This window comes from Alligator mississippiensis, chromosome 11, assembly GCF_030867095.1.
Source record: "Alligator mississippiensis isolate rAllMis1 chromosome 11, rAllMis1, whole genome shotgun sequence".
In the NCBI taxonomy this organism is placed as follows: Eukaryota; Metazoa; Chordata; order Crocodylia; family Alligatoridae; genus Alligator; species Alligator mississippiensis.
The window spans coordinates 58,462,172-58,489,386 of NC_081834.1; the positions used below are offsets into that span (position 1 = coordinate 58,462,172).

Below are 27,215 nucleotides of genomic sequence, written 5' to 3' on the forward strand. Positions count from 1 at the left end.
TGCAGTTACCCCTTCACCCACGTTGTCTGGTCTCTAAGCCAGCTAGACAACAAACACCAGGGAGTTTTCTCCCACGACAGGAGCGAGGGCACACTGGCACGGCTGGGAGGACATGGGGCTGTGGGTTGGGAGTGAAGAGCACCAGCAGGGCTGGAGAGGCAGGAGGTTGGGAGTGAGGGTCACCGGCAGGGCTGAGGGAGGCTGGGGGCTGCAGGTCGGGAGTGCAGGGCACCAGACTCTCCCATCCCCACTGCCTCCCCCCTGCCCCATGTCAATGCCCCCTAGGGCATTCTGGAATAGGTCAGGACTCCCCCGCCCCCGCTTGGCATTAGCCCAGACTTCATCTGAACCCTTGACCCCCTTCCCCCTCCCATACTGGGTGGCAATCCCTTAAAGGAGCCACAGACTTTAGGAAATTACCATAATTCCCCACCTACCATGCACCCCTTAGAACGACTGGGGACAGGCTGGACCAGGGAGCAACCATCAATCCTTGAAAACACTGGTGCCCTCAGGGTGTTTATGGGGCAAGATACTCCCTGCTCCATTGGGGGGGCAATAAACCATGGGTGCCTTCTTACACCCTGCGGGCAGGACGGTGTCGCCCCAGAATCAGAGAACGGGGGTGGGAGCAGGCTGATCTCATTGCCGCTCATATTTGCTAGCATACAACATGCACTGCTTGCCACAGGAAATTGTGGGTGGGGGCTGTTGTGAGTGGGAGTGGCCGGGGCGGGGGCAGAATGAAAACAGGAGCCACGGGGAGGGGAGGGGAGGGGAGGGGGGAGGGATGGGCAGAGCCTGGGTGGGAGAGGGATTAGGATTGGGGAGGGAGCAGGAGTGAGCAGAGCCAACAAAGCCCCTGGAAGTGCAGGAAGAGGCAACACAGGGCCCCAGAGGGGAGACAGGACCTGATACAACATGGCGGCCAGACAAGGGCAATGGCGTGTCCCCCACCTCCAGAGCGCCTCCTGCCTGACTGCCGGTGTCCGTCCTGCCAGCCGGTAGAAACAGAAGGAACATCTTCTCCCTGGTGGAAACCTGGTCTCCTCACCATCCACCATTACCGCATTTCTTCACCCATCACATGCCCCCTCCCCGAAAAAGACCCGTCTTCCTCTCTCCTCTTCATTGGCTGATGGTAGGAAGGAGTCCCGTTATGTCTCTGATGACAACAGTCCCAGCCAATCATGGGCCAGATCCTAATGATTATTCAAGAGGATTTTTTTTTTAGGTTTCCTGATCCATTTTTCTCCCAAATTTCCATCTCCAGGGAGGAAATATTTGAATATTCCCATATTTGGGATGAAATTGACGTGGAAACATCAGAATGAATACATTTTCATTTAATTTTCCAAACGGCTCCATCAGCTACTGAATAGTAATTATTGGCTTGATTATTAGCTACTGTTTCCTCATTGGCTACTAATGACTGATGATATTGATTATTGGTTAGTGATTACTGGCTACAATTTCTTCATTAGTTATTCGTGACTGGAAATTGCCTATTGATTGTTGGTTAGTGATTAATAGCTACTGGCTACTGTGTCTTCATTGGCTGCTGGTGACTGGGTTATTGATTATTGTCTAGCGGTTACTGGCCACTGTCTCTTCATTGGTTATTGATGGCTGGCAACTGAGATATTGATTATTGGCTGGGGCTTCCTGGCTACTGTTTCCTCCCTGGCTACTGAAGACTAGTGATTACCTCTTGATTACTGGCTAGTGATTGTTGGCTGCTGTTTCCTCATTGGCTGTTGGTGGCTGGTGGTGGGGTCTTTGATTATTGGCTTGAACTGACCATTGTCTCCTCATTGGTTATTGATAACTGGCAATGGAGTCATTGGTTATTGGCTAGGGGTTACTGGCTACACTTCCTCATTGGCCATTGATGACCAGTGACTGGCTATTGATTATTAGTTAATGATTACTGGCTACCATTTCATCATTAGCTATTCATGACCTGTGATTCGCTATTGATTATTGCATAGTGATTAGTGGCTACAATTTCCTAGCTGGCAATTGATGACTGTTGATTAATTACTGATTACTGGCTAGAGATTAGTGGCTACTGTTTCCTTATTGGTTATTGATTATTGGCTTGGGGTCACTGGCCACTGCCGCCTCATTGGTTATTGAGGACTGATGATTGGCTATTGATTATTGGTCAGTGTTTACTGGCTAGTTTCCTCATGGGTTACTGATGACTGGTTATTGGTTAATGATTATTGTCTAGGGACTACTGGCCACTGTCTCCTCATAGGTTATTTATGATGGTTTGGATATTGATTATTTATTATTAGTTATGAATTATTGATCAATTAATCTCATTACCTTTACAGTGCCTATTATCTGCTTCTTATACGCTACCAGCTACTCTCACTGACTCCCACTTGTTGGCCATTGACTGAGAACTGATCAAAATCCACCAATTGATCATTGATTCATTGGTATTGATTAGTGACAGTAATCTGTGGAAAGGTATATTATTCTGTCTCATCAATGCCAGGCTAAAGTCTGACACCTGCTTGTTTTCTATTGTTGTTAGCCCTTAATTACTCATTAATGATTGGTTATTGGATCCCTCTGGTTTATGGCTTATTGACTACTGATTATTGGCAATTGAGTGATCACTGATGATTGTCCTTGCCCTGGCCATACCCTTTCTGCCCCTGATTGGTGGGATAGGGACAGCAGGGCATGTATAAAAGACCAGCAGGGAAGGGGAGAGGTGGAGAATAAGGTGAGTTTCCAGTAGTGGGGAGGAGGAGGAGGAGGAGGAGGAGGAGGAGGAGGAGGAGGAGGAGGAGGAGGAGGAGGAGGAGGAGGAGGAGGGAGGAGGAGGAGGAGGAGGAAATAAGACTGTGATCAAGCCTCCTGCCAACCCAGATGCCTGGGTTCCTCACTTGTGCTGATGCTAAGAGGGAGGTAAAGTGATGAAATGGGGCATTAGAGACCAGGGCAGGAGAAGGGCTGCGTATAACAGGGACAGGAGCTATGGCTGGCTCTAGATAGGATCCCAACTAGCACCACAGAAACACAACAGCTTCCATAGCAACCTTTTATTACAGCTTCTGATTGGTATATTACAGTGGGCAGAAAGGCCCCACCACCACCTCGACCACCCAGGGCCAGGACCAGGGCATCCAGCCACAACCCAGGACCCCAGCTTCTCCCACCAAGAATCCTGGATGCCTGGGCTCTCTGAGAGAGGTGGGGCTGGGAGCCCAGATACCTGGGTTCTCCGGAGGGGACTAGGGGGCTGAGAGCCTGGACACCTGAATTCTCTGGGAGCGGAGTGCCGAGGGGGATGGGAGCCTGGATGCCTGGGCTCTCCAGGAGGAGGGCTGGGAGCTGACCACTAGTGGGGGGCTGGGAGCCCAGACACTGGGGTTCTCAGGCCAGCCTCAGGGCTCCCCTCGCTGCCCAGCCCCCTCCAGCTCCCCACTGCCATCACAGCCCTGGCTCACCTCTTCCGGGGGGTCCCCCTCTTCTCTTTCCTCTTCCCTTTCCCCTGTCCCTGGACATGGCCCAGTCTCCACCCCTGCCTCCCCCCCCCCAGCCTCTTCCTGCCCCCGCCGCAGCTCAGCCACAGTGGCATAGTCGTGGTTGTGAGGCTGGGGGGGCTCGGGCCTCGCGTCCTTGGCCGAGGCAGATCCCAGGTTCTGGAGGGAGGCATAATGGACGTCAGGCTGCTCCTCTCTGGCGCCGCCCTGGAAGGGGAGGGGGTCCAGCAAGGGGTTAACGGTGCCCCTCACTCCCAACCTGCAGCCCCCTGCCCCTGCCCCAACCTTCAGCCTCACTTACCTTCAGGGCTGCCAGCTTCCTTACTGCAAAAGAAACCAAGTGGCATGAGTTCCAGCTCCCCCAAGTCCCCTCCAGAGTGGGGAGAGAGCCCAGGTGCCCAGGCTCCCAGCGTCCCCTTCTCCAAGCCCCCAGCCCCCACCTTGCTTCCAGAGAGCCCAGTGTCCAAGCTGCCAGGCCCGCTGCTCTCACCCCCCAGCTCCCAACCTCCTCCCAGAGAAGCCTGGTGTCCGCGCCTGGGCCTCACCTCTCCTCTTAGCCCGGCACAGACACACAGACAGGGCCACAATGATGACCAGGACGATGAATCCCCCGGCACCAACTCCAGCCAGTGCCCACCAGGGAGCACAGAGCCCTGCTAGGAAGACATCCCCACAAGGGACAAGGCTTCAGTGAAGTCACACCCCCTCCAGATGCCCCACCCCTTTCCCCAACACCTGCCTCCCTCCCTTGTGTCCTCTGGGCCTGCGTGGTCTGCGGGAGTGGTGAGACGGGGGTGTGGCCCCTTGGGTGTGGCAGGGGCAGGGCTGTGGCCCTACGAGGGGGCCTGGCCTATGATGCTACATCAACTGTAGTGTATAGCATGGCGTGAACTGCACCACATGGTGGGGGAGTGGGGCAGAAGTAGCGTGGCCTGGGTTGTGCCACGTATTTGTGGGGAGAGAGGGTAGCTTGGGTCATACCATGTAACCCTAGTGGGGTGAGAATGGTTTGGGTCATGCCACAAAATCATAGTTGGGCAGGTGACCTAGGTCATACCATTTAACTCGGGGGAGAGCAGTCCAGTGGTACCCAGTGAGGTTGTGACCCAGTAGTTATTGTTGTGGGGGGTGAGGATAGTCAGAGTTATACCATGCACTTGTGGGGAGGGAGAGGATGCCTTGGGTCATACCACAGAATTGTGGAGGGGAGAGGGTGGCCTGGGTTGTACCACAGAATCATATTGGGGAGGGTGGCCTGGGTCATCATCAAATTTTGGGGGAAAAAAACAGTGACTTGGGTCATACCATCTTAGCAGGGGGGGGTATGGGGTGGAGCACAGCCTAGGTTGTACCATGTGCCAGGGGTATGGGGTATGGAGCGGGCTGTATCACACGATAAGGAGCAGGGGACATATGGGTACAGCATTGCCTGGGTTGTACCACATCATGGGGAAACCTTTTGGTATGGCCTGAACCACAGTGTGGCCTGGGTGGTGGAGGCAGGGGGTGTGGGAGCTCCTACCATTGCAGGTTGAGTTCTTGCAAACCAGGGCTCCCATCCAGGTGTTGCAAGGCTGGTCCCGCTACAAGGCTGGTTTCCCATTCCACCCATTGCAAGGTGGGTAGAGGGTGGGAAACATGGGACAGAGGAAATACCCATTACAGGTTGCAAGGAAAAGGAAAGAACCTAGGTGTGCGGGCCCCCAGGCCCCTGCTGTAGCTCACCAGACCTCACTCCCCTCTCAGAGCTGAGAGAGAACCCAGGCCTCCGGACTCCCATTTCTCCCCACTCCCCATTCTGATCCACCAGCCTCCCCCCTCTCCCCAAGCTAGGTCAGAACCCAGACATCTGGGCCATAGCCTGCTCGTAGCCAGTGCTGATGCCACCATTGCAGGCCACCAGGCGGTGCTGTGAGCCAACCCTAGGTTGGTTTCCAGTCCTGTGAAACACTGGGGACAAGCCGAGGTTGGGGGCAGGGGTGTCTGGCTTACAGGGTGATTTCTATGCTCCCCCTCCCGTCCCAGGGTAGGGAGAGAACCCGGGCGTCCAGGCTCCTAGGCTGACCCCAAAGACAGGCACCAGAGATGAGATTTACCACCTCTTCTAGCAGGAGCTTTGGGCCTGCTGGTGCGGATCCAGCCTGCTGTCACACTACAGAGGGGCACCAGGACCAGTCAAACCATCCCCATCTGGCCATCCAACCACATCTAGTCAGCCACCCACCTGTCCGATCAGCTCCTGGCCATCCCCACGTGCCCATCCATCCATCCATCCATCCATCCATCCATCTGTCCACCCACCCACTTTGCCATCCACCTCCCCACACACCTTTCCATCTACAAGAAGGGGAAAAAAAGATGGGGAGAAAGTCCCTCCTGCCTTGCTGATTGTGCAGCCAGGCCACCCCTCCCCACCCCCCCTCCTCAAAACACACCTTGTCCCAAGAGAAGGGCAGCGGCCAGACCCAAGCAGAAGCCAGGGCTCAGTGCTTGTCCCTTGGCCAAAAATACAGTGTTTTCATCTCGGCTTTGGCCACAAACAGGTTGTCTCTGGGCTTCCACATCCTGCTCTGCCTTGAGGCAAGCCGACAAGCCTCTTGGGCTTCTTTCCATAATGCCCCGTTCTCTGTCCTCACATGCCCCCTTCATCCCTCCATCCATCCCCACACAACTCATCTATCCACACATTCCCTTCTGTTCATCCATCCATCCATCCCCACATGCTGCCTCCTTTCCTCCCACCCCACATCCATCCATCCCCCTCAAGCTTCTTCCATCTGTCTGTCCATCCAAATGCAGCCCTTCCATCTGTCTGTCCACCCCTCCAGCCATCTCCTCCTGCCTCATCCATCCATGCTTTCCCATGCACCCCTTCTAGCCACCCCTCCACCTACCCCCCCATGTGCCCACTCCATCCTTCCACTCATCCATTTCCACAAGTCCTCTCTTTCCCTTCTTTCCCACAGACTCCCTTCATCCACCCATCCATCCCCATAGGCTCCATCCATCCCTTTATCTGTCTGTGCACACCCCCCAAAAACCCATTTCCCCTCGCACTTTCTTCATCCACCTACTGACCCACAAACCTACCTTCCCATCTACCTACTGATCTGTGTGCCTAGACAGGGGCTCCTGTATGTACATGTCCTTCCATCTCCACAAGCCCCCTCCTTCCTCTCCTTCCCATAGGCTCTGTTCATCTGTCTATCTGTCAGTCCATCTCTCCTTCCCCTCCCTCCCTCTGTCCATCCATTCCAATACCCCCCACCAATATCTCTCAATCAGCACTGTCCCTGGGGCGCACCATCCGTCCGTCCATCCTTCCACCCAGCCACACCCGCTACCTGGGCGTACTCCGCCCGTCCCTCCGTCTGCCCATCCATTCCTTCATCCACCCATCTGTCTCTCATCCACACCCTGCCAGGGACTCACCTGCTGCAGGACCCCTGGCTCCAGCCCCCCCGGGCTTGCAGTGCCCAGCCCCCTTACTGGCCTCTCTGTCCACCCAGCCTGTGTCCCAGCCGGCCTGTGTCCGTCTGTCCTGCCGCACCAGAGGAAGGTGCGGTTGGTCTTGCTGCTTTCCCGACCGCCCCGGAAACCCCAGTGCTCACATGAAACCAGAACTGAGAGGCAGATGCGTCCGTCTGCATTTCACTGGGGCTCTGTGGGGGAGGGGAGGGGGGTCGGGACACCTTGGTTCTCTCCCTGGCTCTGAAAGGGAAGTGGGGTTGCAGCAGGGGTGGCTGGGTGCCCAGATGCCTGGTTTCTTGTCCAGCCCTGGGAAGGAAGTGGCATCTCGAGGTTAGGAGCAGCGGGGGCTGGGAGCCTGGATGCCTGGGTTCTTTCCTGGGCCCTGGAATGGAAGTGTGGTTATAGCAGCTGGGGGCTGGGACGCTGGACACCTGGGGTCTTGTGGGGAGCGGGGAGTCTCATGGATGAGAGCAGGTGGGAGTTGGGAGCCCGGACACCTTGGCTTTCTCCCCAGCTCTGCAGCATTAGAGCAGGGAGGGCTGGGAACGTGGACACCTGCATTCCTTACACCACACTTCCTTCTGAGAGCAGGGAAAGAGCCCAGGTGCCCCTCCCCACCTTCTCCAAGCCTCAATACCCCACTCCCCCCCCCCCCCCCGAACTGGGAGAAGGTGGGGTGGGGAGCTGGGACACCTGGGTTCTCTATCCCAGCTCTGGGTGGGCAGTGGTATGCAGTGAGGTAAAGTGCTGAGAGCCAGGACGCCTAGGTTCTGCCCGCCCCCCCCCCCCCCCCACGCCCCCCCAAACCCACCTGGAAAGGGATTCAGCGGATGGAAATTCACCCTCTGAGCTTTCTCCACCCTCTGAAGACATAAAACCCTCTGGGGTGGGGTGTGGAGGCTGTGTCTGTCCCACAGTCACCTCTTCCAGCCCTGCCCTGCCCTGTGGTCTCGGCATTTCAGCTGCTCCCTTCCAGAGCCCTCTTGCTCTCACCCCTTGTTCTCACCCCCTGCTCCACTCCCATGAACCCAGACATCTGGACTCTCAGCCTCCCCTGCTCTCCCACCCCTCACCTCCATTCCCCTCCCAAAGAACCCAGGTGTCTGGGCTCCAACCCCCCTGCTCTCACCCCCACAACCCCCTGCCCCCCTAATCTTGTAGGGGAGAAAAAGGGGAGTCTGTGTGTGGGCCTGCGGAGTTGGAGCACGGGGGGAGCTCAGACACCTGGGTTCTTCCCAGCAGTGGTAGAGCCATGGCTTAGAGCGATGGGGGCAGATCATGTGCCCGGATGCCTGGGTTCTGTCCCCAGGGGCAGCCAGCAGAGGAACTGAGAGTGTCAGGCCTGGGTGCGGTGCTGCATCTTCGGGGTCCAATGCCTGTGCCCACCCGGGTGTGATGCTACCCACAGCCAGAGCCATCCAGCTGGAACGTACAGCACTGTGCGCCGGCCCACATCCAGGTTGGGGGGGCGGGGGGGGCTGGGAACACCTGGGTTCTCTCCCCAGATCTGGAATAATAAAGGAGGCTTGTGGAGCAGGGCTGGGAGCCCAGACATCTGGGTTCTCACCAGTTCTGGGGGGAGGGCAGTGAGGGCTACCGGAGGTGAAGTGTTGGGAGCTGGGTTCTCACCAACTCTGTTAGGAAATTAGGGGCTGAGGGTGGAGCTGGGTGCCTGGATGCCTGGGTGCTCTCCACAGCTCCAGGATGTTGTTCAACCACGATTGCAAAATCTCCCTGTCGGCTTCCTCCTGCCAACAGCTCTGAGCTTCCCCAGCCATGGGGAGTACCTGCCCTCCCTCGCCTGTTTCTTCCTCCCCCCCATGAAACTGCAGGAGAACCCAGGTGTCCAGGCTCCCATTTCCCCCCACCCCTCCGCCTCCAACCCCCCAACTCCCACTGCCTCCCAGAGAGCCCAGGTGCCTGGGGTCCTGGTTGAACCCATGGATGCTCACATGATGCAAGTAAACCGGTGTGACTGTCTGTGTCTGTCTGCCACCCCCTGCTGGCTGTGACCATGTCCATCCCTTGTCTGTTGATGCCCTGCCCCAACAATCCCATTAGCTGATGGCCCTGTGACCCCACCAGGGTTCCCAGCACCCACTGGCTGGGTATGGGGGGACCCACCACAGCTTCCATTATGGTAGAATCCCCCGTAACCTGCACTATGGTATGACCCAATCAAGACTCCATTGTGGTAGGGCCCATCACAACCTCCACAATGTACTCCTCCATTTCTGTAGGCCCCACATTAAACTTCCATTAAGGTAGGACCTACCATAAACCTTCCCTTGTCATAAAACCTTCCAAAGCCCTCCATGACAGTGGGATCCTTGTCCACCTCCATATTTGTATGACCCACCATAAACTCCATGGCACAACCCAATCAAGCTTCCATAATGGTAGGACCCACCATAACTTCCACTATAGTAGGGCCCACTATAACCTCCATTATGGTACAACCCAATCACGCTTCCATTGGGTAGCACCCACCACAACAGCTATTGTGGTACAACCCAATTAAGCTGCCCTAATAGTAGGGCCCATCCTCCAACATAACCTCCACATTGGTAGGACCCACTATGAGCTCCATTATGGTACAACCCAATCAAGCTTCCATGGTAGTAGGACCCACCACAACCTCCATTAGGGTAGGACCTGTTATAACCTCTATTATGGTATAACCCGATCAAACTTCCATTACGTTAGCATCCACCACAGCCTGTATTATGGTAGAATCCAATTAAGCTTTCATAATAATAGGAAATAATAATAAAAAATAATTATAATAATAGGGTGCTATGACCCAATCGAGCTTCCATAACATACTCGAGCTTCCTCGACTTCTATTATGGTACAACCCAATTAAGCTTCCATTTCTGTAGGACCCACCACCACCTCCATTAGAGTAGACCCTACCAGAGCCATTTCTGTAGGCCACACACAAAACCACCATTAAGGTAGCACCCACCAACATCCCATTACAGTAGACCTTACCCAAACTTTCATTTGCATAGGTCCCACCATAATAGAGACAGCTGTGACTGGCTGGTGCCCACAAAGACCCCAAGACCACTGCATCCTACTGGGTCCAGGTTTATATGGTGGGGAGGGACTGAAGAGCAGAGGGCCGAGGGCCAAGGTCTGAGGTTGAGCAAAAACGATGGGGGTGGGGGCACAGCAACTTGTCTCCTAGTCCTAGGACATTCGACGGACATTGAAATACTCCAGAATAAGCTCCAGGACATGTCAAGTTTAGAGGATTTACCCCAAATCACAGAATTGGACTTGAAAAATAGTTCTGAGAGAGGATTTGGGGTTGGGGGGGGGGGGGGCTGGGAACCTGGATACATGGGTTCCCTGGGAGCAGGGCAGTGGGGGTGAACCCAGACACCTGGGTTCATCCCTGTTCAGGGAGGGGAGTGGAGCATGGTGGGCTGGAGAGGGTGGGGCTGGGAGCCTGGACGCCTGGGGTCTCTGCCAGCTCTGAGCAGTGAGTGGGGGCTGGTGGAGTTGCACCGGTGATGGGGCTGGGAGCCCGGACGCCTGGGTTCTCTGGGTTCCCATTGACTCTGCAGTTTCAGTCTCTGTCTGTTCTGCAAAACTAGAATGAGGAAAAGAAGAGAGACTACAACACCAACCACATGGCACACTGGTAGGAGGCTGTGGGTCGGGAGTGAGGGGCACTGGTAGGGCTGGGGGGGAATAGGGGCTGCAGGTCGAGAATGAGGGGCACTGGCAGGGCACCACCAGGGGTGGCAGGGGAGGGGGGGGTGCAGGTCAGGAGGGAGGGGCACCAGCAGGGCTTGGGGGGAGGGGCTTCAGGGCAAGAGTGAAGGGCACTGGCAGATGGGTGCAGGTCAGGAGAGGGGCACCGCACCTGCAGGGCTGGGGTGGTAGGAGGATGTGGGTTTGGAGTGAGGGGCATCAGCAGGGTTGGGGGCACGCACCATGCCTTTGGTAATAGAGGCTGGAGCCCAGGGCAGCCATGATGAGAGCAGAGACATAGAGCAGCGCCTTCACAAGCAGAACCAGGAGGACAGTAGGTTGGTTGGATCCTTGGCCAGGGCCTGCCCCTGGGAGAGGAGAGCAGAGAGGGTGTTGGGAAATGGAGAGAACCCAGGTAACTGGGGTCCCATTCCCACCTGCTGCCACCCTCCTGGTCCCCTCCCAGGGAACCCAGGCATCCAGGCTCCCAGCTCCCCTGCTCTCACCCCCCTGCCCAACTCTCCCCCCAGGGAACCCAGGCATCTCGGGGATTCACAGGGCCTGTCCACATGCAGGTGGGTGCCTTTGCCAGCCATCTCAGGTGCTCCATGCAGGATCACCAGGCAGCGGTAGGTGCCAGCATTGTAGTGCCTCAGGTCATGGATCGCCAGGTGAGCATAGCCCTCCTCAAGGAAGACCCGGTCTTCAGGTAGCCTCAGCCACCCCTAAAAGGCGAGGATGCCCGGGGCCACTGCCAGCTCCTTCTCCCAGCAGTAGCTGCCCCCCTGGGCAACCCGCATGGAAGTGTTGTAGGAGCAGGGCAGGGTGACAGAGCCACCGTCCAGGCCCAGCCAGGCTGGAACTCCCAGAGTTCCTGGGGCCAGGACCCTGGAGGGAGGGGAGATGGGGGGAGTCAGTGGTGAGGGGTTGGGAGGCATGTGGGGTTCTGCTCTGCCCCTAGCTGGGGTCCAGGGGGCAACCAGGTTGGTGCAGGTGGGGAGGACTAGCAGCCTTTCTGTATGTTCATCCATCCATCCCCATACCCCATCCATTCATCAGTCTGTCCCCATACACATCCCCTCCATCCATCTTTTCATCTCCATCCTATGTTCCTTCCTTCCTTTCACACGCCCTTTCCATCCATCCATGTGTCCCTTCCACCCTTGTCTCCGCATGTCCCCTACGTTCATCCATTCGTTCCTATACACACCCCATCCATCCATCCATTCACATGCCCCCTCTTTTTGTATTTTTTTCACTTGATTCTAAATCATGATATTGCATATTTATGCAATATCATAATATTACATAATATTACATAATATTACATAAAACTATCTAATGATATTTAAATGGGACATAACATGTTACAAATGGTATTTAAAAATTAACTAAATTGGAGGTATATTGGATTTAAGACTGTAATTAAATATATGCATTATTTCATTTGATGGTCTTTTAAATATTGTATTACTTTCTTTTATGTTCTTTTATGTTTTATAATGTTTATTAAATATTGTCTATTATTAAACCTTATGTTCTTTTAACTTTTTTGTTCATTCAGTTTATGCTCATTTTATTTTGTATTCTATGACATATCTTATTTTCCAGTACTTTATTTTGTTCTGAACAATGATATTATGCAAGATATGATGTAATATTATGTAACACATAAATATGCAATAAGAAAATCAGATAAACCTCAGTCAGAGGTATATTGTATTAGACACCATAATGATATTATGTAATTCTTTTTTAGTTTTACAAAAATCAATTTTATTCTTTCATTGTATGTTGTTCTATTTTATTGTACTATTTAAGTTTTTCTGTGTCTTATTTGTTTATCCTGTGAGCAATGCTAATTGCCTAATGAAACCTTCTGCTGTGTGAAGGGCGGGATTTTGGTTGATTTCACTGGCTTCCTGAGCTTCTGTTATGGATTCAAATGAGGTGACCGGAGCTGTGGGGAATAATTACTGGCCATTGCTAAATACTTTCCATCCCTAATTTGCATTTTTTGAGGCTGACTGTAGTCAAGCCATACATACTTCTGGGCCTAATAGATCACTTTCTTAGGTTGTGAAAGTCGAGGGTAAGTAACTGGTGTATTAATTATATGTATTAGGGTTGTTTATTGTAGGTGTGTTGGGCTAAGGACATAGGCAGACAAGGTTCTTTGGGTAAATCTGATATCTAGTTGGTCTAAATAAAAGATACCACATCTACCCAAAAAACCTTGTCTGCTTAATTATATGTAATGATTTATATGTGTATTGTATTTACATGAAATGAACATGGTGTGAATCCAGTATGTAATATGCTGTATTGCCAGTAGTAACCTTAAATAAGATATTAAGTAATGATATGTCATAACAGTGCATAAAATATGTTAATTTGCTATAATTTGTGTGTGAACGATCCTTAAATATGCTCTTCTTTAAGATACATAAGAGTAGATGCTAATATTGCATAATAGATGCAAATTGGTTTTAATCTGTGAGTGAGCTATCTTTAAGTATGCTTTTCATTGATTGAGATTATGCAATATTCTGTGCTAGTATTGCATAAAATATGCTAATTCATTTTCACATGTGAGCTATCTTGATTAATGAAAAGCATATAAAAAAGTAGTTAATGCACGTGTATTGACATTTTAATGCAATATTAGCCAATAATACTGCATTTCTTAATCAATTAAGAGAATACTTAAAGATACATATTATCGGCTAATAATGAATAAAACATGGATTTCAATGTGTGCGTTAACTAGCTTTTAAATGTGCTTTTTGTTAAGTTATATAATATCATGTGCCATGATTGCATAAAGCATATTAATTGGTGCCTGAGCTACCTTTAAATATACTGCTCATAAATATACCTTTAAATATACTTTAAATATACTGGCTTGAGTCATACCACAGCATTGTGGAAGGGAAAGGGTGGCCTGGGCTATATCATGTCATTGTGGTGGAAGAGGGTGGCCTGGGTCAGAGCACCTCACCATGGCAGGGTAGCAGGTGGCCTGGATCATACCACAGAACCATAGAGGGAAAGGTGGCCTAGGTCAGACCACGTAAACATGGAGGGGAAGAGAGTGGCTTGGGTCACACCATCTGAGCAGGGGGCACAGGGTAGAGTATGGCCTAGATTGTACCATTGGCCGGGGGGCGGGGGGCATGTTGCGGGCTGTACCACGTGATAAGGAGCAGGTGACACATGGTGCAGCATGGCCTGGATTGTACCACGTCATGGAGGAACCTTTTGGCGTGGCCTGAGCCACAGCATGTCCTGGGGGGACAGGGAGGGTGTGAGAGCTCTTAGCATGGTGTGGCAGGGCACTGGTGGTGACTGCCACTTTAAGGGCTGGGTCAAGCAGCCAGGAGGTGCTTGATTGTGGCAACCATTTTAGAGCCCTGGCCACCTATATAAGCAGAGCAGTTTCCTGCTGGCAGCCAGACAGAAACATCGCCTGGCCTAACTGCTGAATGGAACATCTTCAGGTAGGAGCAGGAGGCTCTTGGTCCTGAGCATAACCTAAAACCGCACCCTGCTGGGAATGGGTGGCCTGGTGGGGCTCCCAGTGGCGTGGGAGCCTCCAGGAAAATACCAGACCAGTTACCACCCCGGTGGAAGGTGGGTCGGAGTGCCTCAATAACCCCTAGCCCCCACATCACTGCGGGTAGCAGTTGGGGCCAGGCACGGCTACGGCCACCTGAGCCCCCACGGGGGAGGGAAGCCCCGTAGCCCCAGTGCGGGGGTGGAAGATGTGGAGCCCCAACAAGGATAGGTCCCCAGTGAAGGGGTAGAGATATGGAGCCCCAGCATTGTGTCACCTGGATGCCATCTGTGAGGCTTAGGCTGCGGTGTAGGGGAGGAATGGAGCTGCAGATACCACCCCCTGGCATCAGGGCAAGAATGGGCAGCCTCCTCCCTAATTGGAATCGAGTAAAAAACAACAAGGCGTGGCAGGAAAGTGAGGTGGGCGGTTGGCCCAGAAACAGGTGGGCGAGCCAATGGTGGACCGGCCCCAGGAAAGCCCTCCTGTGACACATGGAAGACGTCCGTCCTGTTGCAAAGCCCGTTTCCCATCATTGGGGGGTTGAATCAATCTCTCGGGGGGGGGGGGGGGGGGGGGAGACAGGAAATGGGACAGAGAAGAAATGCCCAACACAGTTTGTAAAGAAAAGGGGAGAACCCAGGTGTGCGGGCCCCCAGGCCCCTGCTGTAGCTCACCAGACCTCGCTCCCCTCTGAACTGAGAGAGAGCCCAGGCACCTGGACTCCCATTTCCCCTGCCCCTCAGTCTGATCCACCAGCCCCCACCTCCCCAAGCTAAGGCAGAACCCAGGCATCTAGGCCATACCTGCTCGTAGCCAGTGCTGATGCCACCACCACAGGCCACCAGGTCCGCTGTGAGCCACCCCTAGGTTGGTTCCCAGTCCCATGAAGCACTGGGGCCAAGCCAAGGTTGGGGGCAGGGGTGTCAGGCTTACAGGGCGATTTCCATGCCCACACTCCACCCCACCCCCCAGCACCCCCTGCTCTGATCCCTGACCCCCCTCCCCTCCCAGGGTAGGGAGAGAGCCCAGGCATCTGGGCGCCTAGGCTGGCCCCAGTGCCAGGCATCAGAGGTGAGATTCACTGCCTCTTCTAGAGGGAGCATTAGGCCCTTTTGTGCAGGTCCAGCCTGATGTCACACTACAGGGGGGCACCAAAGCCAGTCAGACCGTTCCCATCTATCCATCCATCTACCCAACACCATATGCCTCCATCTGCCCATCCGATCATTCATCCGTCTGTCCATCCAGCCAGCCATCTGTCCACCCACCCACCCACTTCTGCATCCACCTCCCCATACACGTTCTTTCCATCTACAGGGAGGAAAAGATGGAGAGAGAGTCCCTCCTGCCTCTCTGGTTGGGAGTCTAGGCTAGGCTTCACCCTCCCTTCCCCATCCCACTTCCCTGAGATGCACCCTCTCCCAAAGGAAGGCCAGTGGCCTGTGACCCAAGCAGAAGCTGGGGCTCAGTGCTTGGCCCTTGGCCACAGTGTTTTCATCTTGGCTCTGGCCACAAACAGGTCATCTCTGGGCTGGCCCATCCCGCTCTGCCCAGAGATACGCAGACCAACCTCTCAGGCTGCCAGAGATTTCTTGGGCATCTTCCCATAAGGCACCTCCCTCTGTCTGTTCTCACATTCCTCCTCCATCCATCCCTTTTGCCATCTCCACACACCTCAGCCATCCACAGATTCCCATGCGCCCCTTCTGTTCATCCATCCATCCACCTCACCTTTCCTCCATCCCCACATCTATCCACTCCTCCATCCCTTCAAGTGTCCTCCATCTGTCTGTCCATTCCCCCAGCCATCTCCTCCTGCCTCATCCATCCACGCATTGCCATGCACTTCTTCTAGCCACACCTCCATCTACCCCCCACATGCCCGCTCGATCCTTCCATCCATCCCTTCCTCCCCACCAACCCCATCTATTCCCACAAGTCCATTCCTTCCCTTCCTTCCTATAGGCTCCCTTCATCCATCCATCAGTTCCTCCCCTCCCTTCCCCTGTCCATCCATCCCTCCTAACACCCCCTCCAGTATCTCTTGATCAGCACAGCCCCCTGGGACACGCCATCTGTCCATCCATCCTTTCACCCAGCCACCCCTGCCAATGGGGTATGCTCTTCCTGTTCCACTATCCATCCATTCATCCATTCCTTCTTCCATCCATCCATCCATCTGTCACTTGTCCAAACCCCACTGAGGACTCACCTGCATGGGTACTGCTGGCTCCAGCCTCCCCAGGATTGCAGTGCCTACCCCCCTTATGGACCTCTCTGTCCTTCTGTCCTGTGTCCCAGCCAGCCCGTGTCTATCTGTCCTGCGGCACTGGAGGAAGGTGCGGTTGGTCTTGCTGCTTTCCCAAGCACCCTGGAAACCCCAGTGCTCATATGAAACCAGAACTGAGAAGAAGATGCATCTGCCTGTCATTTTACTGGGGCTCTGTGGGGAAGGGGATGGGGGCCTGGATGCCTGGGTTCTCTTCCTGTATCTGAGACAAAAGAGGAGGCTTGTGACAGGGTGCTGGCAGCCCGGACACCTGGGTTCTCACCAGCTCTGTTAGGAAATTAGGGGCTGGGGGTGGGGCTGGGTGCCTGGACGCCTGAGTGCTCTCCACAGCTCCAGGATGTTGTTCAACCAAGTAAACCAGTGTGACTGTCTGTGTCTGTCTGCTACCCCCTGCTGGCTGTGACCATGTCCATCCTTTGTCTATTGATGCCCCACCCCAACAATCCCACCGGCTGATGGCCCTGCAACCCCACGACCTTTCCCACCTGGGTTCCCAGTGCCCATTGGCCTGGTATGGGGGGACCCAATCAAGTTTCCATTATGGTAGGACCACCCCATAACTTGCATTATGGTATAACCCAATCAAGACTCCATTGTGGTAGGGCCCATCACAACCTCCACAATCAACTCCTCCATTTCTGTTGGCCCTGCATTAAACCTCCATTAAGGCCCCACCCTAAACCTTCTATTGTCCTAAGACCTACCAAAGCCCTCCATGACAGTGGGATCTTTGTCAACCTCCATATTTGTATGACCCACCATAACCTCCATGGCACAACCCAATCAAGCTTCCATAATAGGAGGAAGCCCACCCCACCCCCCCAACCTCCATATTGATAGGACCAACCTCAGCTTCCATTATGGTACAACCCAATCAAGCTTCCACTACGGTAGGACCCACCATAACCTCCATTTTTATAAGACCCACCACCACCTCCATTACGGTAGACCCTATCAGAGCCATTTCCGTAGGTCCCACAGAAAACCACCATTATGGTAGCACCCACCAACACCCCATTACAGTAGACCCAGCCCAACTTCCACTTTTGTAGGCCCCACCATAACAAAGACAGCTGTGACTGGCTGGTGCCCATAAAGCCCCAAGACTGACGCGTTCAGCTGGGACCAGGTTTATTTGTGGGGGGGGGAGGAGCTGAAGAGCAGGGGGACAAGGGACAAGGGCTGAGGTTCAACAACAAGGGGGTGGGGGTCCTAATCCTAGGACATTTGACAGGTGCTGAAATACCCCTGAATCATCTCCAGGAAACGTCAGGTTCAGAAACAACAGGATTTACCAAAAATCACAGAATTAGCCCCCAAAACAGTTCTAGGAGAGGACTGGGGGTTCAGCATGGGGGGCTGGGAGCCTCGATATGTGGGTTCCGTGGGAGGGGAATCGGGGTGTGAACCCGGACACCTAGGTTCATCCCTGTTCAGGATGGGGAGTGGAGCGTGGTGGGCTGGAGAGGGTGGGGCTGGGAGCCTGGACGCCTGGGGTCTCTGCCAGCTCTGAGCAGTGAGTAGGGGCTGGCGGAGTTGCACCGGTGGTGGGGCTGGGAGCCCGGACGCCTGGGTTCTCTGGGTTCCTGTTGACTCTGCAGTTTCAGTCTCTGTCTGTTTTGCAAAACTAGAATGAGAGGAAAAAGAGGAAGAAAAGAGAAACCACAATTGAGTGATGTAGGTACATGACACACTGGTAGGGCTGGGGGGAACAGGACCTGCAGGTCGGAAGTGAGGGACACCAGCAGGGCTGGAGTGGGCGGGCATTGATGGGGTACTGCAGGCCAGAAATGAGAGGGCACCAGCAGGGCTGGGGTGGCGGGAGGATGAGGGCTGGGAGTGAGGGGCATGAGCTGAGTGGGGGGCACTCACCCTGCCTTTGGTAATAGAGGCTGGAGCCCAGGGCAGCCATGATGATGCCAAGGACATAGAGTAGCGCCCTCACAAGCAGAACCAGGAGGACAGTAGGTTGGTCAGACCCTTGGCCTGGGCCTGCCCCTGGGGGAGCAGAGCAGGAGAGAATGCTGGAGAATGGAGAGATCCCAGGTATCTGCGGTCCCACTCCCGCCTGCTCTCACCCCCTGGTCCACTTCCACAGAACCCAAGCATCTGGGCTCCCAGCCCACACTGATCTCCCTCCCGCCCCGCCTCCCCTCCCAGAGACCCTAGGCATCCAGGTTACTCACCAGGCCTGTCCACGTGCAGCTGGGTGCCATTGCCTGCCGCCTCAGGTGCTCCGTGTAGGGTCACCAGGCAGCGGTAGGTGCCAGCATCGTAGTGCCGCAGGTCATGGATCTCCAGGTCTGCCCGGCCCTCCTCAAGGAAGACCCTGGCCTCGGGCACCCCCAGACGCCCCTGAAAGGGCAGGACCCCTGGGGCCACCTTCAGCCCTGGCTCCTTCTCCCAGCGGTAGCTGCCCACTTGGGGACCCTGCACAGAGGTGTTGTAGGAACAGGGCAGGGTGACAGAGCCACCCTCCAGGCCCCAGGCCCAGTTGGGTTGGGACACCCAGAGCTCCTGGGACCAGGACCCTGGAGGGAGGGGAAATAGGGGGAGTCAGTGGTGAGGGGTTGGGAGGCATGGGGGGTTCTGCTCTGCCTAGTTGGGTCCTAGGGGGCAACCGAGTTGGTGCAGGTGGGAAGGACTAGCAGCCTTTTCTTATGCTCATCTATCCATCCCCACACCCCATCAGTTCATCCATCTGTCCATCTGTCCCCATATACATCCCCTGCATCCATCTTTCCATTCATCCTTCCATCATTCATCTTTATATGTTCCTTCCTTCCTTCCTTACTTCCACACACCTTCTCCATCCATCCCTCTGTCTATGTTCCCCTTCCACCCGTCTCTCTACCCATCCCCACATAGGCTGCAGAAGGCCGGGGCTAATGGGGCTTACCCCCACAAATGCAGGGCAGTGGTGGCAGTACAGAGGCCCACAGGGCAGCCTGGGCATGGGCTCTGAGTGGCTGCAGTAAGGTTGGCAGGAGCACGCGTAGACACAGACATAGAGCAGTGCCCACCACAACAGGTAAGTCTGTCATGAGGAAGAGGCATGGGGGTGCAGATCGAGGCCCCCCCAGTGAGGGAGGGAGTGGGGCAGAGGCAGGGGCAGGGGCAGGAGTGAGTGGGAGCCTGGGGTCAGGGTGAGTTCTGTGACACTCGGAGCCTGGGTGGCTTATCCAGGGGGGCGAGGGGGCTCCCACTGCTGTGCGCACCCTGGGGGGCACGTGTTCCCCAGATCTGTGTGTGTGGTAGAGGCGGTTGCCACTGTGTGCTGGGCTGTGCGCCCCACTGCTGCTGCCCTGGGAGTGGTACAATGCCAAGTGCCTGCTGCGTGCTGACCATGCCATGTTCCCTGCCTGCCTGACAGCGGCTGACACATGGTGTTGTGCCATTCCCAAAGCAGCGGCAGCAGGGCACACAGCCCAATGAACAGCAGCAGCCACCGCTGCCCCGCGCAAAGATTCAGGGGGCACATGCCTGCCAGACCGCCACGGGGGTGAGCGCAGCAGCAGAAGCCACCACCCCCCATACCCCTGGACAAGCCACCTGGGGTCCAAGCATCCCATGACCTACCCTGGCCCCAGGGGGTCCATTCACCCCAGCCCCAGCCCCTGCCCTGGCTCTGCCCAACTCCCTCCCTCACTGCAGGGGTTTTGATTTGCACCCCCCCACGCCCCTTCCCCATGACAGACTTACCTGCTGGAGGATTGGCATGCATAAACAGGCATGTGTTCAGGCCCCGCAAATAATATTTTCTCCTTCCACCTGTGCATCCACATGGCCCCTACGGTCATCGATCCATCCTTCTCCCCACAAACCCTCTCCATCCATCTGTCCATTCATTTTTACATCTTCCTTCCTTCCTTCCACACACCTTCTCCATCACTCCATCTCTCTATGTGCCCCTTCCAGCCTTCCCTCTACCCATCCACATGCTCCCTACATTCATCCATCCCCATACACACCCCCTCCATCCATCCATCCGTCCATCCATCCATCCACATGCCCCTCCTTTTGTATCTTTTTACTTGCCTCTAAATCATGATATTGCACGTTTATGTATTCCATAATATTACATAAAAATTTTCTATGTTACAAATGGGATTTATAGATGAACTATATTTATTAAATATTGTATGCATTATTTCATTTGATGTTCTTTAAACTATTTTATTACTTTCTTTTATATTCTTTTACGTTTTATAATATTCATTATTTTATTAAATATTTTCTATTATTACTTTATATTCTTTTAAATATTTTGTTATTTCATGTTATGCTTATTTTATCTTATAATCTATGGTATATCTTATTTTCTAGTATTTTGTTTTGGTCTGAACAATGATATTATGCAAGGTATATACTATTATGTAACACAGAGTTTCCCAACTGGTGTGCCATCAGGCATGCCGAGGTGTGCTGTGGCATTTTGAGCTGGAGCCTCACCCCCCGCCTGCTGTTGCTGTGGACACAGATTGATGGGGAGCGTGGCTCCAGCCAGGCATGGGGCATTTCCCCAGCCCAAAATGCTATCCGGCTGGCCGCGCACCATCTCCCCCCCGCCAGCTCCCGCCAGCCCCCGCACTCCATGCCTGGTTTGTCATCGTGCTTTTTTATTTAGGTAAGTGTGCTGTGGGGCAAAAAAGGTTGGGAAATGCTGATGTAACATAAATATGCAATAATAATATCAGATATACCTCAATCAGAGGTATATTGGATTAGACACCATAATGATATTGCTTATATAATATTTTATTTTAGCTTTAAAAAACAGTTTCATTCTTTCATTGTATGTTATTCTATTTTATCGTAGCATTTACGCTTTTCCTGTGTCTTGTTTGTTTATCCTGTGACTAACACTAATTGCCCAGGAAACAAATTTCCTAACAAAACCTTCCGCTGTGTGAAGGGTAGGATTTTGGTCAATTTTATTGACTTCCTGAGCTTCCATTATGGATTGAAATGAGGTGACTGGAGCTGGGGAATAATTACTGGCCACTACCAGACTCCATAACAAACAAATACATATTTTATGCTAAATACTTTCCATCCCTAATTTACATTTTTGAGGCTGACCATAGCCAAGTCATATTCGCTTCAGGGCCTAATCAACTACTTTCTGGGATGGTGAGACCCCAGGGTAATTAACTGGTGTATTAATTATACATATTAGGATTGTTGGTTACAGCCGTGTTGGTCTAAGGACACAGGCAGACAAGGTTCTTTGGGTAAATCTGATATCTTTTAGACCAAATAAATTTTAGTTGGTCAAATAAAAGTTTGAATATTATTAGTAGCTGGACTACATCTACCCAAAGAACTGTGTTGCTTAATTATGTAACGATTTATATGTGTATTGTATTTATATGAAATGAACATGGTGTGAATTGAGTATGTAATATGCCATACATAGGCAACGTGTAGGGGGTGCATGGCGGAGCACATGCACCCCCTGAGAGTATTGTTGCCCTCCTCGAGAGCAAGCGCTCTCAGCTTAGGCGACAGGCAAGGGGGGCAGGCAGAGCACTGGTGCCTCACCTGAGAAGTGCCTCTGGCACTTCTACCACTTCCGGCACTTTCAGGCTCGGCGTCCAGCCACAGGAGGCACCCCGGCCCTGCTGCCAGCACCTCCATGGCTGCCTGCAGACGGTCCCCACTTGGCCTGCCCTCGCCACCAACACCCACATCACTGCCTGCATGCAGTCACTGTGCCCCCCCCCCCCCCCCACCTCAGGAGGCACGCATAGCCAGAGATGCCGTATTGCCTGTACATTAATAAGATATTAAATAATGATATGTCATAACAGCATAAAATATATTAATGTGTTATCATTTGTGCATGAGCAATCATTAAATATGCTCATCATTAAGATATATAAAAGTAGGTGCTAATATTGTGTAAAATATGCTAATTGGTTTTAATTTGTGAGTGAATTATCTTTAACTATGCTCTTCATTGATTGGCAACTGTTGATCCTCCTGGATCATGGAGTATGCATGAGGGCTACCCAGACCTTTGATGCATATGCCTGGGCAGGAATTTTTGGAGGAGTATAAGCTGCCCAGACCCGCCATCCTTCCTTTAGGCCACTGAGACAGAATCCAAAGACCAGACTAAGTCCATATGTTTGGTGCCTCTATGGCTGTAATTGTATAAGTGTCTAGAAATCGAAGCCAGGTCTCCTGTGTGGTAGACAAGAATTGTACCACTGAACCACAGGGGACTCCTATTGTCAGCTAATAATGTATAAAACATGTGTGCGTTAACTAGGTTTTAAATGTGCTCTTCATTAAGTTATGTAATACTATGTGCTATGATCTCAAAAGCATTTTAATTGGTGTGTGAGCTACTTTTAAATATACTGTTCATTGATGAAGATACATAATGTTATATACTAATATTGCATAGAATATGTTAATTTATTTAAAAGTGTGCATTAACTAGCTTGAAATATACTATTAAGATATGTAATATTATGTGCTAATATGGCATAAAATACATTAATTAATTTTAATGTGTGCATGAGCTAGCTTTAAATACCTTCTTCAATAAAATATGCAATATTATGTGCTACTGTTGCCTGAAATATTTTAATTTATTTTAAGTGGTCATGAGCTGTCTTTAAACATGTTTTTCATTTATAAATATAGGTAATATTATGTACTAATATTACATAGAATACATTTTTATTTTAATATGTGCATGATTTTTTTTAAATATGCTCCTAAGATATGTAATATTATGTGCTAATTTTGCATAAAATATATTAATTAGTTAATGTGTGGGTGATCTATCCTTAAATACCCTTTTCATCAATTAAGATATATACTATCATGTGCTAATATGGTATAAAATCAGTTAATTCCTTTTAACTGGTGCATTACCTTAGTTGGTGAAGAGCATGTGTAAAGATAGATAACACACCAATTAAAAGGAATTAACCTATTTGATTCCATATTCACATATATTAATATTACATATGCGAACAAACAACATGCTTAATGATAATTATGTAATCTTATGTGTTTATGTGGCATAAAATATGGTAATTTATGTTAAAGTGTGCGTGGATTAGATTTAAATTTGCTCTTTATTAATGGTGTTATGCTACATTACCTGTTATTATTGCATAAAATATTTTAATTCATTTTAATTTGGGACTGAGCTATCTTTATTGAAGAAGATAAGTAATATTATGTACTAATGTTGCATAGGCTATGTTAATTTATTCTAACATGTGCATTAACTAGCTTTAAATACGCTCTTCATTGATGAAGATGGGCTAATATGACATAAAATAAGTTAATTTATTTTAACTGGTGCATTGTCTTAATTAATGAAGAGCACATTTAAAGATAGCTAGCATACCACTTAAATCAAAATAACCTGTGCTATGCCATATTAGCTCATAATATTACCTATCTTCATCAACGAGGACCATGTTTAAAGATAGTTACATAATATTGGGGGCTGATATGATGTAAAATAGGTAAATTCATGTCAATTTGTGTAGGAATGGTCATCAACTACCTCCATTGATTAAGACACATCATATTATCTGCTAATATTCTGTAAAATAGGTTAATTAATGTTAATTTGTGTGGAAATTAATTACCTCCTTCATTCATTAAGGTGCTTCATATTATCTGCTAATATTCCATAGGATACGTTAATTCATGTTAACTAGTATAGGGACAGTTATTAACTTCGTCCTTCATTGATTAAGGTGAGTCATGTTATCTGCTAATATTCCATAGAATAGGTTAATACATGTTAAATTGTGTGGGATCAATTTTAACTACCTTCTTCATTGATGAAAACACATCATATTATCTACTAATATTATGTGAAATAGGTTAATTCATGTTAATCTGTATGGGAATGATCATTAACTAATTCCTTCATTGATTCAGATGTATCATATTATCTGTTAATATTCTGTAAAATAGGTTAATTTATATTAATTTGTGCCTGAGCTATCTTCAAACACACTCTTCCTCCCCAATCTGTCTGTCCATCCACCTCCCCAACCCTTCCACCCCACTCACCTGTCAAGAGGGTCCCGATCCCCAACAGGGTCCCCAGAGCCATTTGGTGCTCACGGCCCCGCCAGATCTGGACCAAAGATTGACGGGCGCTGGACTGAGCTGTGGGGAAGGGAGGAGGAGGATGGGGGTCCGGAAATGGGGGTGGGGACCAGGGAAGGCAGGCACCGGCAGTGGTGAGCGTGACTTGCTGGTGACCTGGGGCCCAGTGGCAGGAGAGGTGTCAGAACCCAGCCTCCTGGGTTCACACACCTCCCTCCCCCCTAACAGGCAGGATGGGGAGGTGAGAAGCAGGGTGGGGGGCTGGAAGCCCAGGTGCCTGGGTCTATTAGGCAGTGGGGTCTAGCGGGTTGGAGCAGGGGGAAACGGGGAGACTGGACACTTGGATTCTCTGAAAGGGGAGTTGGGGGCTAGAGGGCTGGAAAAGGGGGAGCTAGATGCCCGGACACCTGGGCTCTCTGGGGGGTTGGATCAGTGGGGGGCAGAAGACGAGACACCTGGGTTCTCTGGGAGGGGAGTAGAGCTGGAGGGTTAGAGCAGGGCGTGCTGCGAACCCAGATGCCTGGGTTCTCTCCAGTTGTGGGAAGGGTGGGGGCTCTTCCATTTCACTTCCACCACCAAGTACTCTGCGGAGCTGAGACCCTCTCACAGCTGGGCTCTTCTTCCACCAGTTTCGATCTCTGCACACGGAAACATCTTCTGGCTTCACCTGACCACACGGGACTCCCAAAGGTGCCAGGTACAGAACCCCTTCATGTAGCACCCCCTCCAGGCCTAGCCTATGTCCCTGAAATCCTTCCCCCTTCCAAACCAGTACAGAACACTACAGGCTCCTTGCCACTGCCTTACCCCCCTTGCAGCTGAAACCCAGGCATTTGGCTAGAAGAACCCCCTTCACCCTTTCTGGATGCCAATGCTTCTACCAAATATGCCTGGATCTCTGCAGAAGAAATCTAAGAATTGCCTCCAAAAATCATGTTTTGGCCTTGAGTTTAAGTTCAGGGGGACCAAACCCAGGTATCCAGCCCAGACTGGGGCCTGATCCCCTTACTAATGAGCTCCAGTGGCTTCTGGGACTGAGAACACCCACAATCAGGCCTGTGCCTCTCAGCCAGGGGCTGCCATGGTAAGCTGACAGACTCGAGACCCTATAAAAGGTGCTGCAGCCCTTGAGACCCATGAGATTTACCCACATCCATACAATCCTCAAGTGGAAACCAGAGACTCTCAGTAGTAATCAGTGGATCCCAACCTTCCTCCCATAGCTGGGGGCTGCTTGAGATCTGCAAGACTCTCTGTGGGATTATTGCCCCCATAGTCAAAAAATGTAAGAGCCTAAGAAGGACTAGATGGGGTCAGACCCATGGGCCATCTAGCCCCATATCTCATCCCTGACAGCAGCCAGGGTGAATGCTATAGAGGGAGAGCATTGAATTGGATAGATCTACTGTGATCTATCCCTTATTCAGCAGCCTCCCAGGCTCCCACCGTCATTGGGTGAGAGATGCCAGAGGAGACAGCTCCACCCATCCTGTTTGACAGCAATGGATAAATCCATCCTTCATGAGTTCATCCAGTCCCAAGTTGAACCCAGCTCTGCTCTCAGCCTCTACCCCATCTTGTGGCTATGAATTCCATATGTTAATGACCTGCTGGCATCCAAAGGTCCTTTCTCTTGTTCGTTTTAGACCCATTACCTTCTATTTTCAGTGGGTTCTCCCTGTTCTGGTCTTCTGGGACCTGGGGAACAACAGGTCCTGAGTCATTTGGTCTACACCCTTCATGGTGTGATAGACCTCCATTCTTTCTCCCGTTCAGCTGACTCCTTTCCAAATGGAGGAGTACTGGAATTTCTGGTCTCTCCTGAGATGGTAAAGGCTTCAGGTCCTTTCTCTGAACATTTTCTACCTTCAAGGCTTCTTAGACCTTAATGCTGGAGGGCAAGACAGGAACAGTAGAAAAAACTGGTCATACCCAAGTCACCCTCCATTTCAGTGTCCAATCTCTGCCTCTGTGTAACACAGGAGACTAAGCAAGATGGACTTGGGCCTGACCCAGTGAATGGCAGCTCTTATGGGGGGTTTTTCTCTGCCTTCTTTTTACCTGTTTTTATCTTTACCTGATAACATACAAAGAAAAGGTGGAATCGGGGCGGTTTTTTGTTTTCCGTTGGCTGTGAAACGAGCAAAGATTGTCGTTAACTTTGACCTGAAAGTGACAACTCAAAGGTAGAAGAGAATTGTTCTTCTGAATGTGAAATGAATGAACACAGATGGTAGATTACATGGAGTTTCAACCTGAAACTGACAAGCAAAAGGGAGAAAATCAATTGTTCTACTTGATAGTAAATTAACGAATGCAGCCGGTGGATTGCTTTCAGTTTTAACATAAAACTCACTGATAAAAGATAAAAGAGAATTGTTCTTCTAAAAGTGAACTGAATGAATAAGGCTGGTAGATTATTTCTAGTTTCAACATGAGACTGACCAATAAAAAGGAAAAGAGAATTTTCCTTCTTAATGTGAAATGAACTAATAAACCTTGTAGATTACTTTTAGTTTTAATGTGAAACTGGCCGATGAAAGGGAGAAGATTAATTGATTTACTTAATCAGCCAACTTTATTTATTCTT

General features: G+C 51.3%; 2 protein-coding genes across 5 annotated transcripts; both read right to left on the reverse strand.

Annotated features, from left to right (window-relative positions):
- Positions 1–2,839: 2,839 nt before the first annotated feature.
- Positions 2,840–7,192, reverse strand: LST1 (leukocyte specific transcript 1). 4 transcript variants are annotated; one of them, XM_014595695.3, is made up of 5 exons: positions 6,939–7,192; positions 5,029–5,097; positions 4,052–4,162; positions 3,808–3,830; positions 2,840–3,713 (listed from the first exon to the last, which is right to left on the reverse strand). In XM_014595695.3, the coding sequence occupies exons 2-5, from the start codon at positions 5,063–5,065 to the stop codon at positions 3,408–3,410; spliced, it is 477 nt and encodes a 158-aa protein (XP_014451181.2). In that variant the 5' UTR covers positions 5,066–5,097; positions 6,939–7,192; the 3' UTR covers positions 2,840–3,407. The 4 variants fall into 4 exon arrangements, with proteins under 4 accessions (XP_014451181.2, XP_014451182.2, XP_059570350.1 ...); XM_014595696.3 differs by having other exon boundaries at positions 4,052–4,159; positions 6,939–7,190; XM_059714367.1 differs by lacking the exon at positions 6,939–7,192 and having other exon boundaries at positions 5,029–5,884.
- Positions 7,193–17,615: 10,423 nt separating this feature from the next.
- LOC109283060 (natural cytotoxicity triggering receptor 3) lies at positions 17,616–19,087 on the reverse strand (the record flags this gene model as incomplete). The annotated part of the gene is made up of 3 exons (XM_019487069.2): positions 17,616–18,158; positions 18,404–18,529; positions 18,718–19,087. Coding segments are annotated over 3 exons (690 nt in total), but the record flags the coding sequence as incomplete, so codon positions are not given.
- Positions 19,088–27,215: the final 8,128 nt, after the last annotated feature.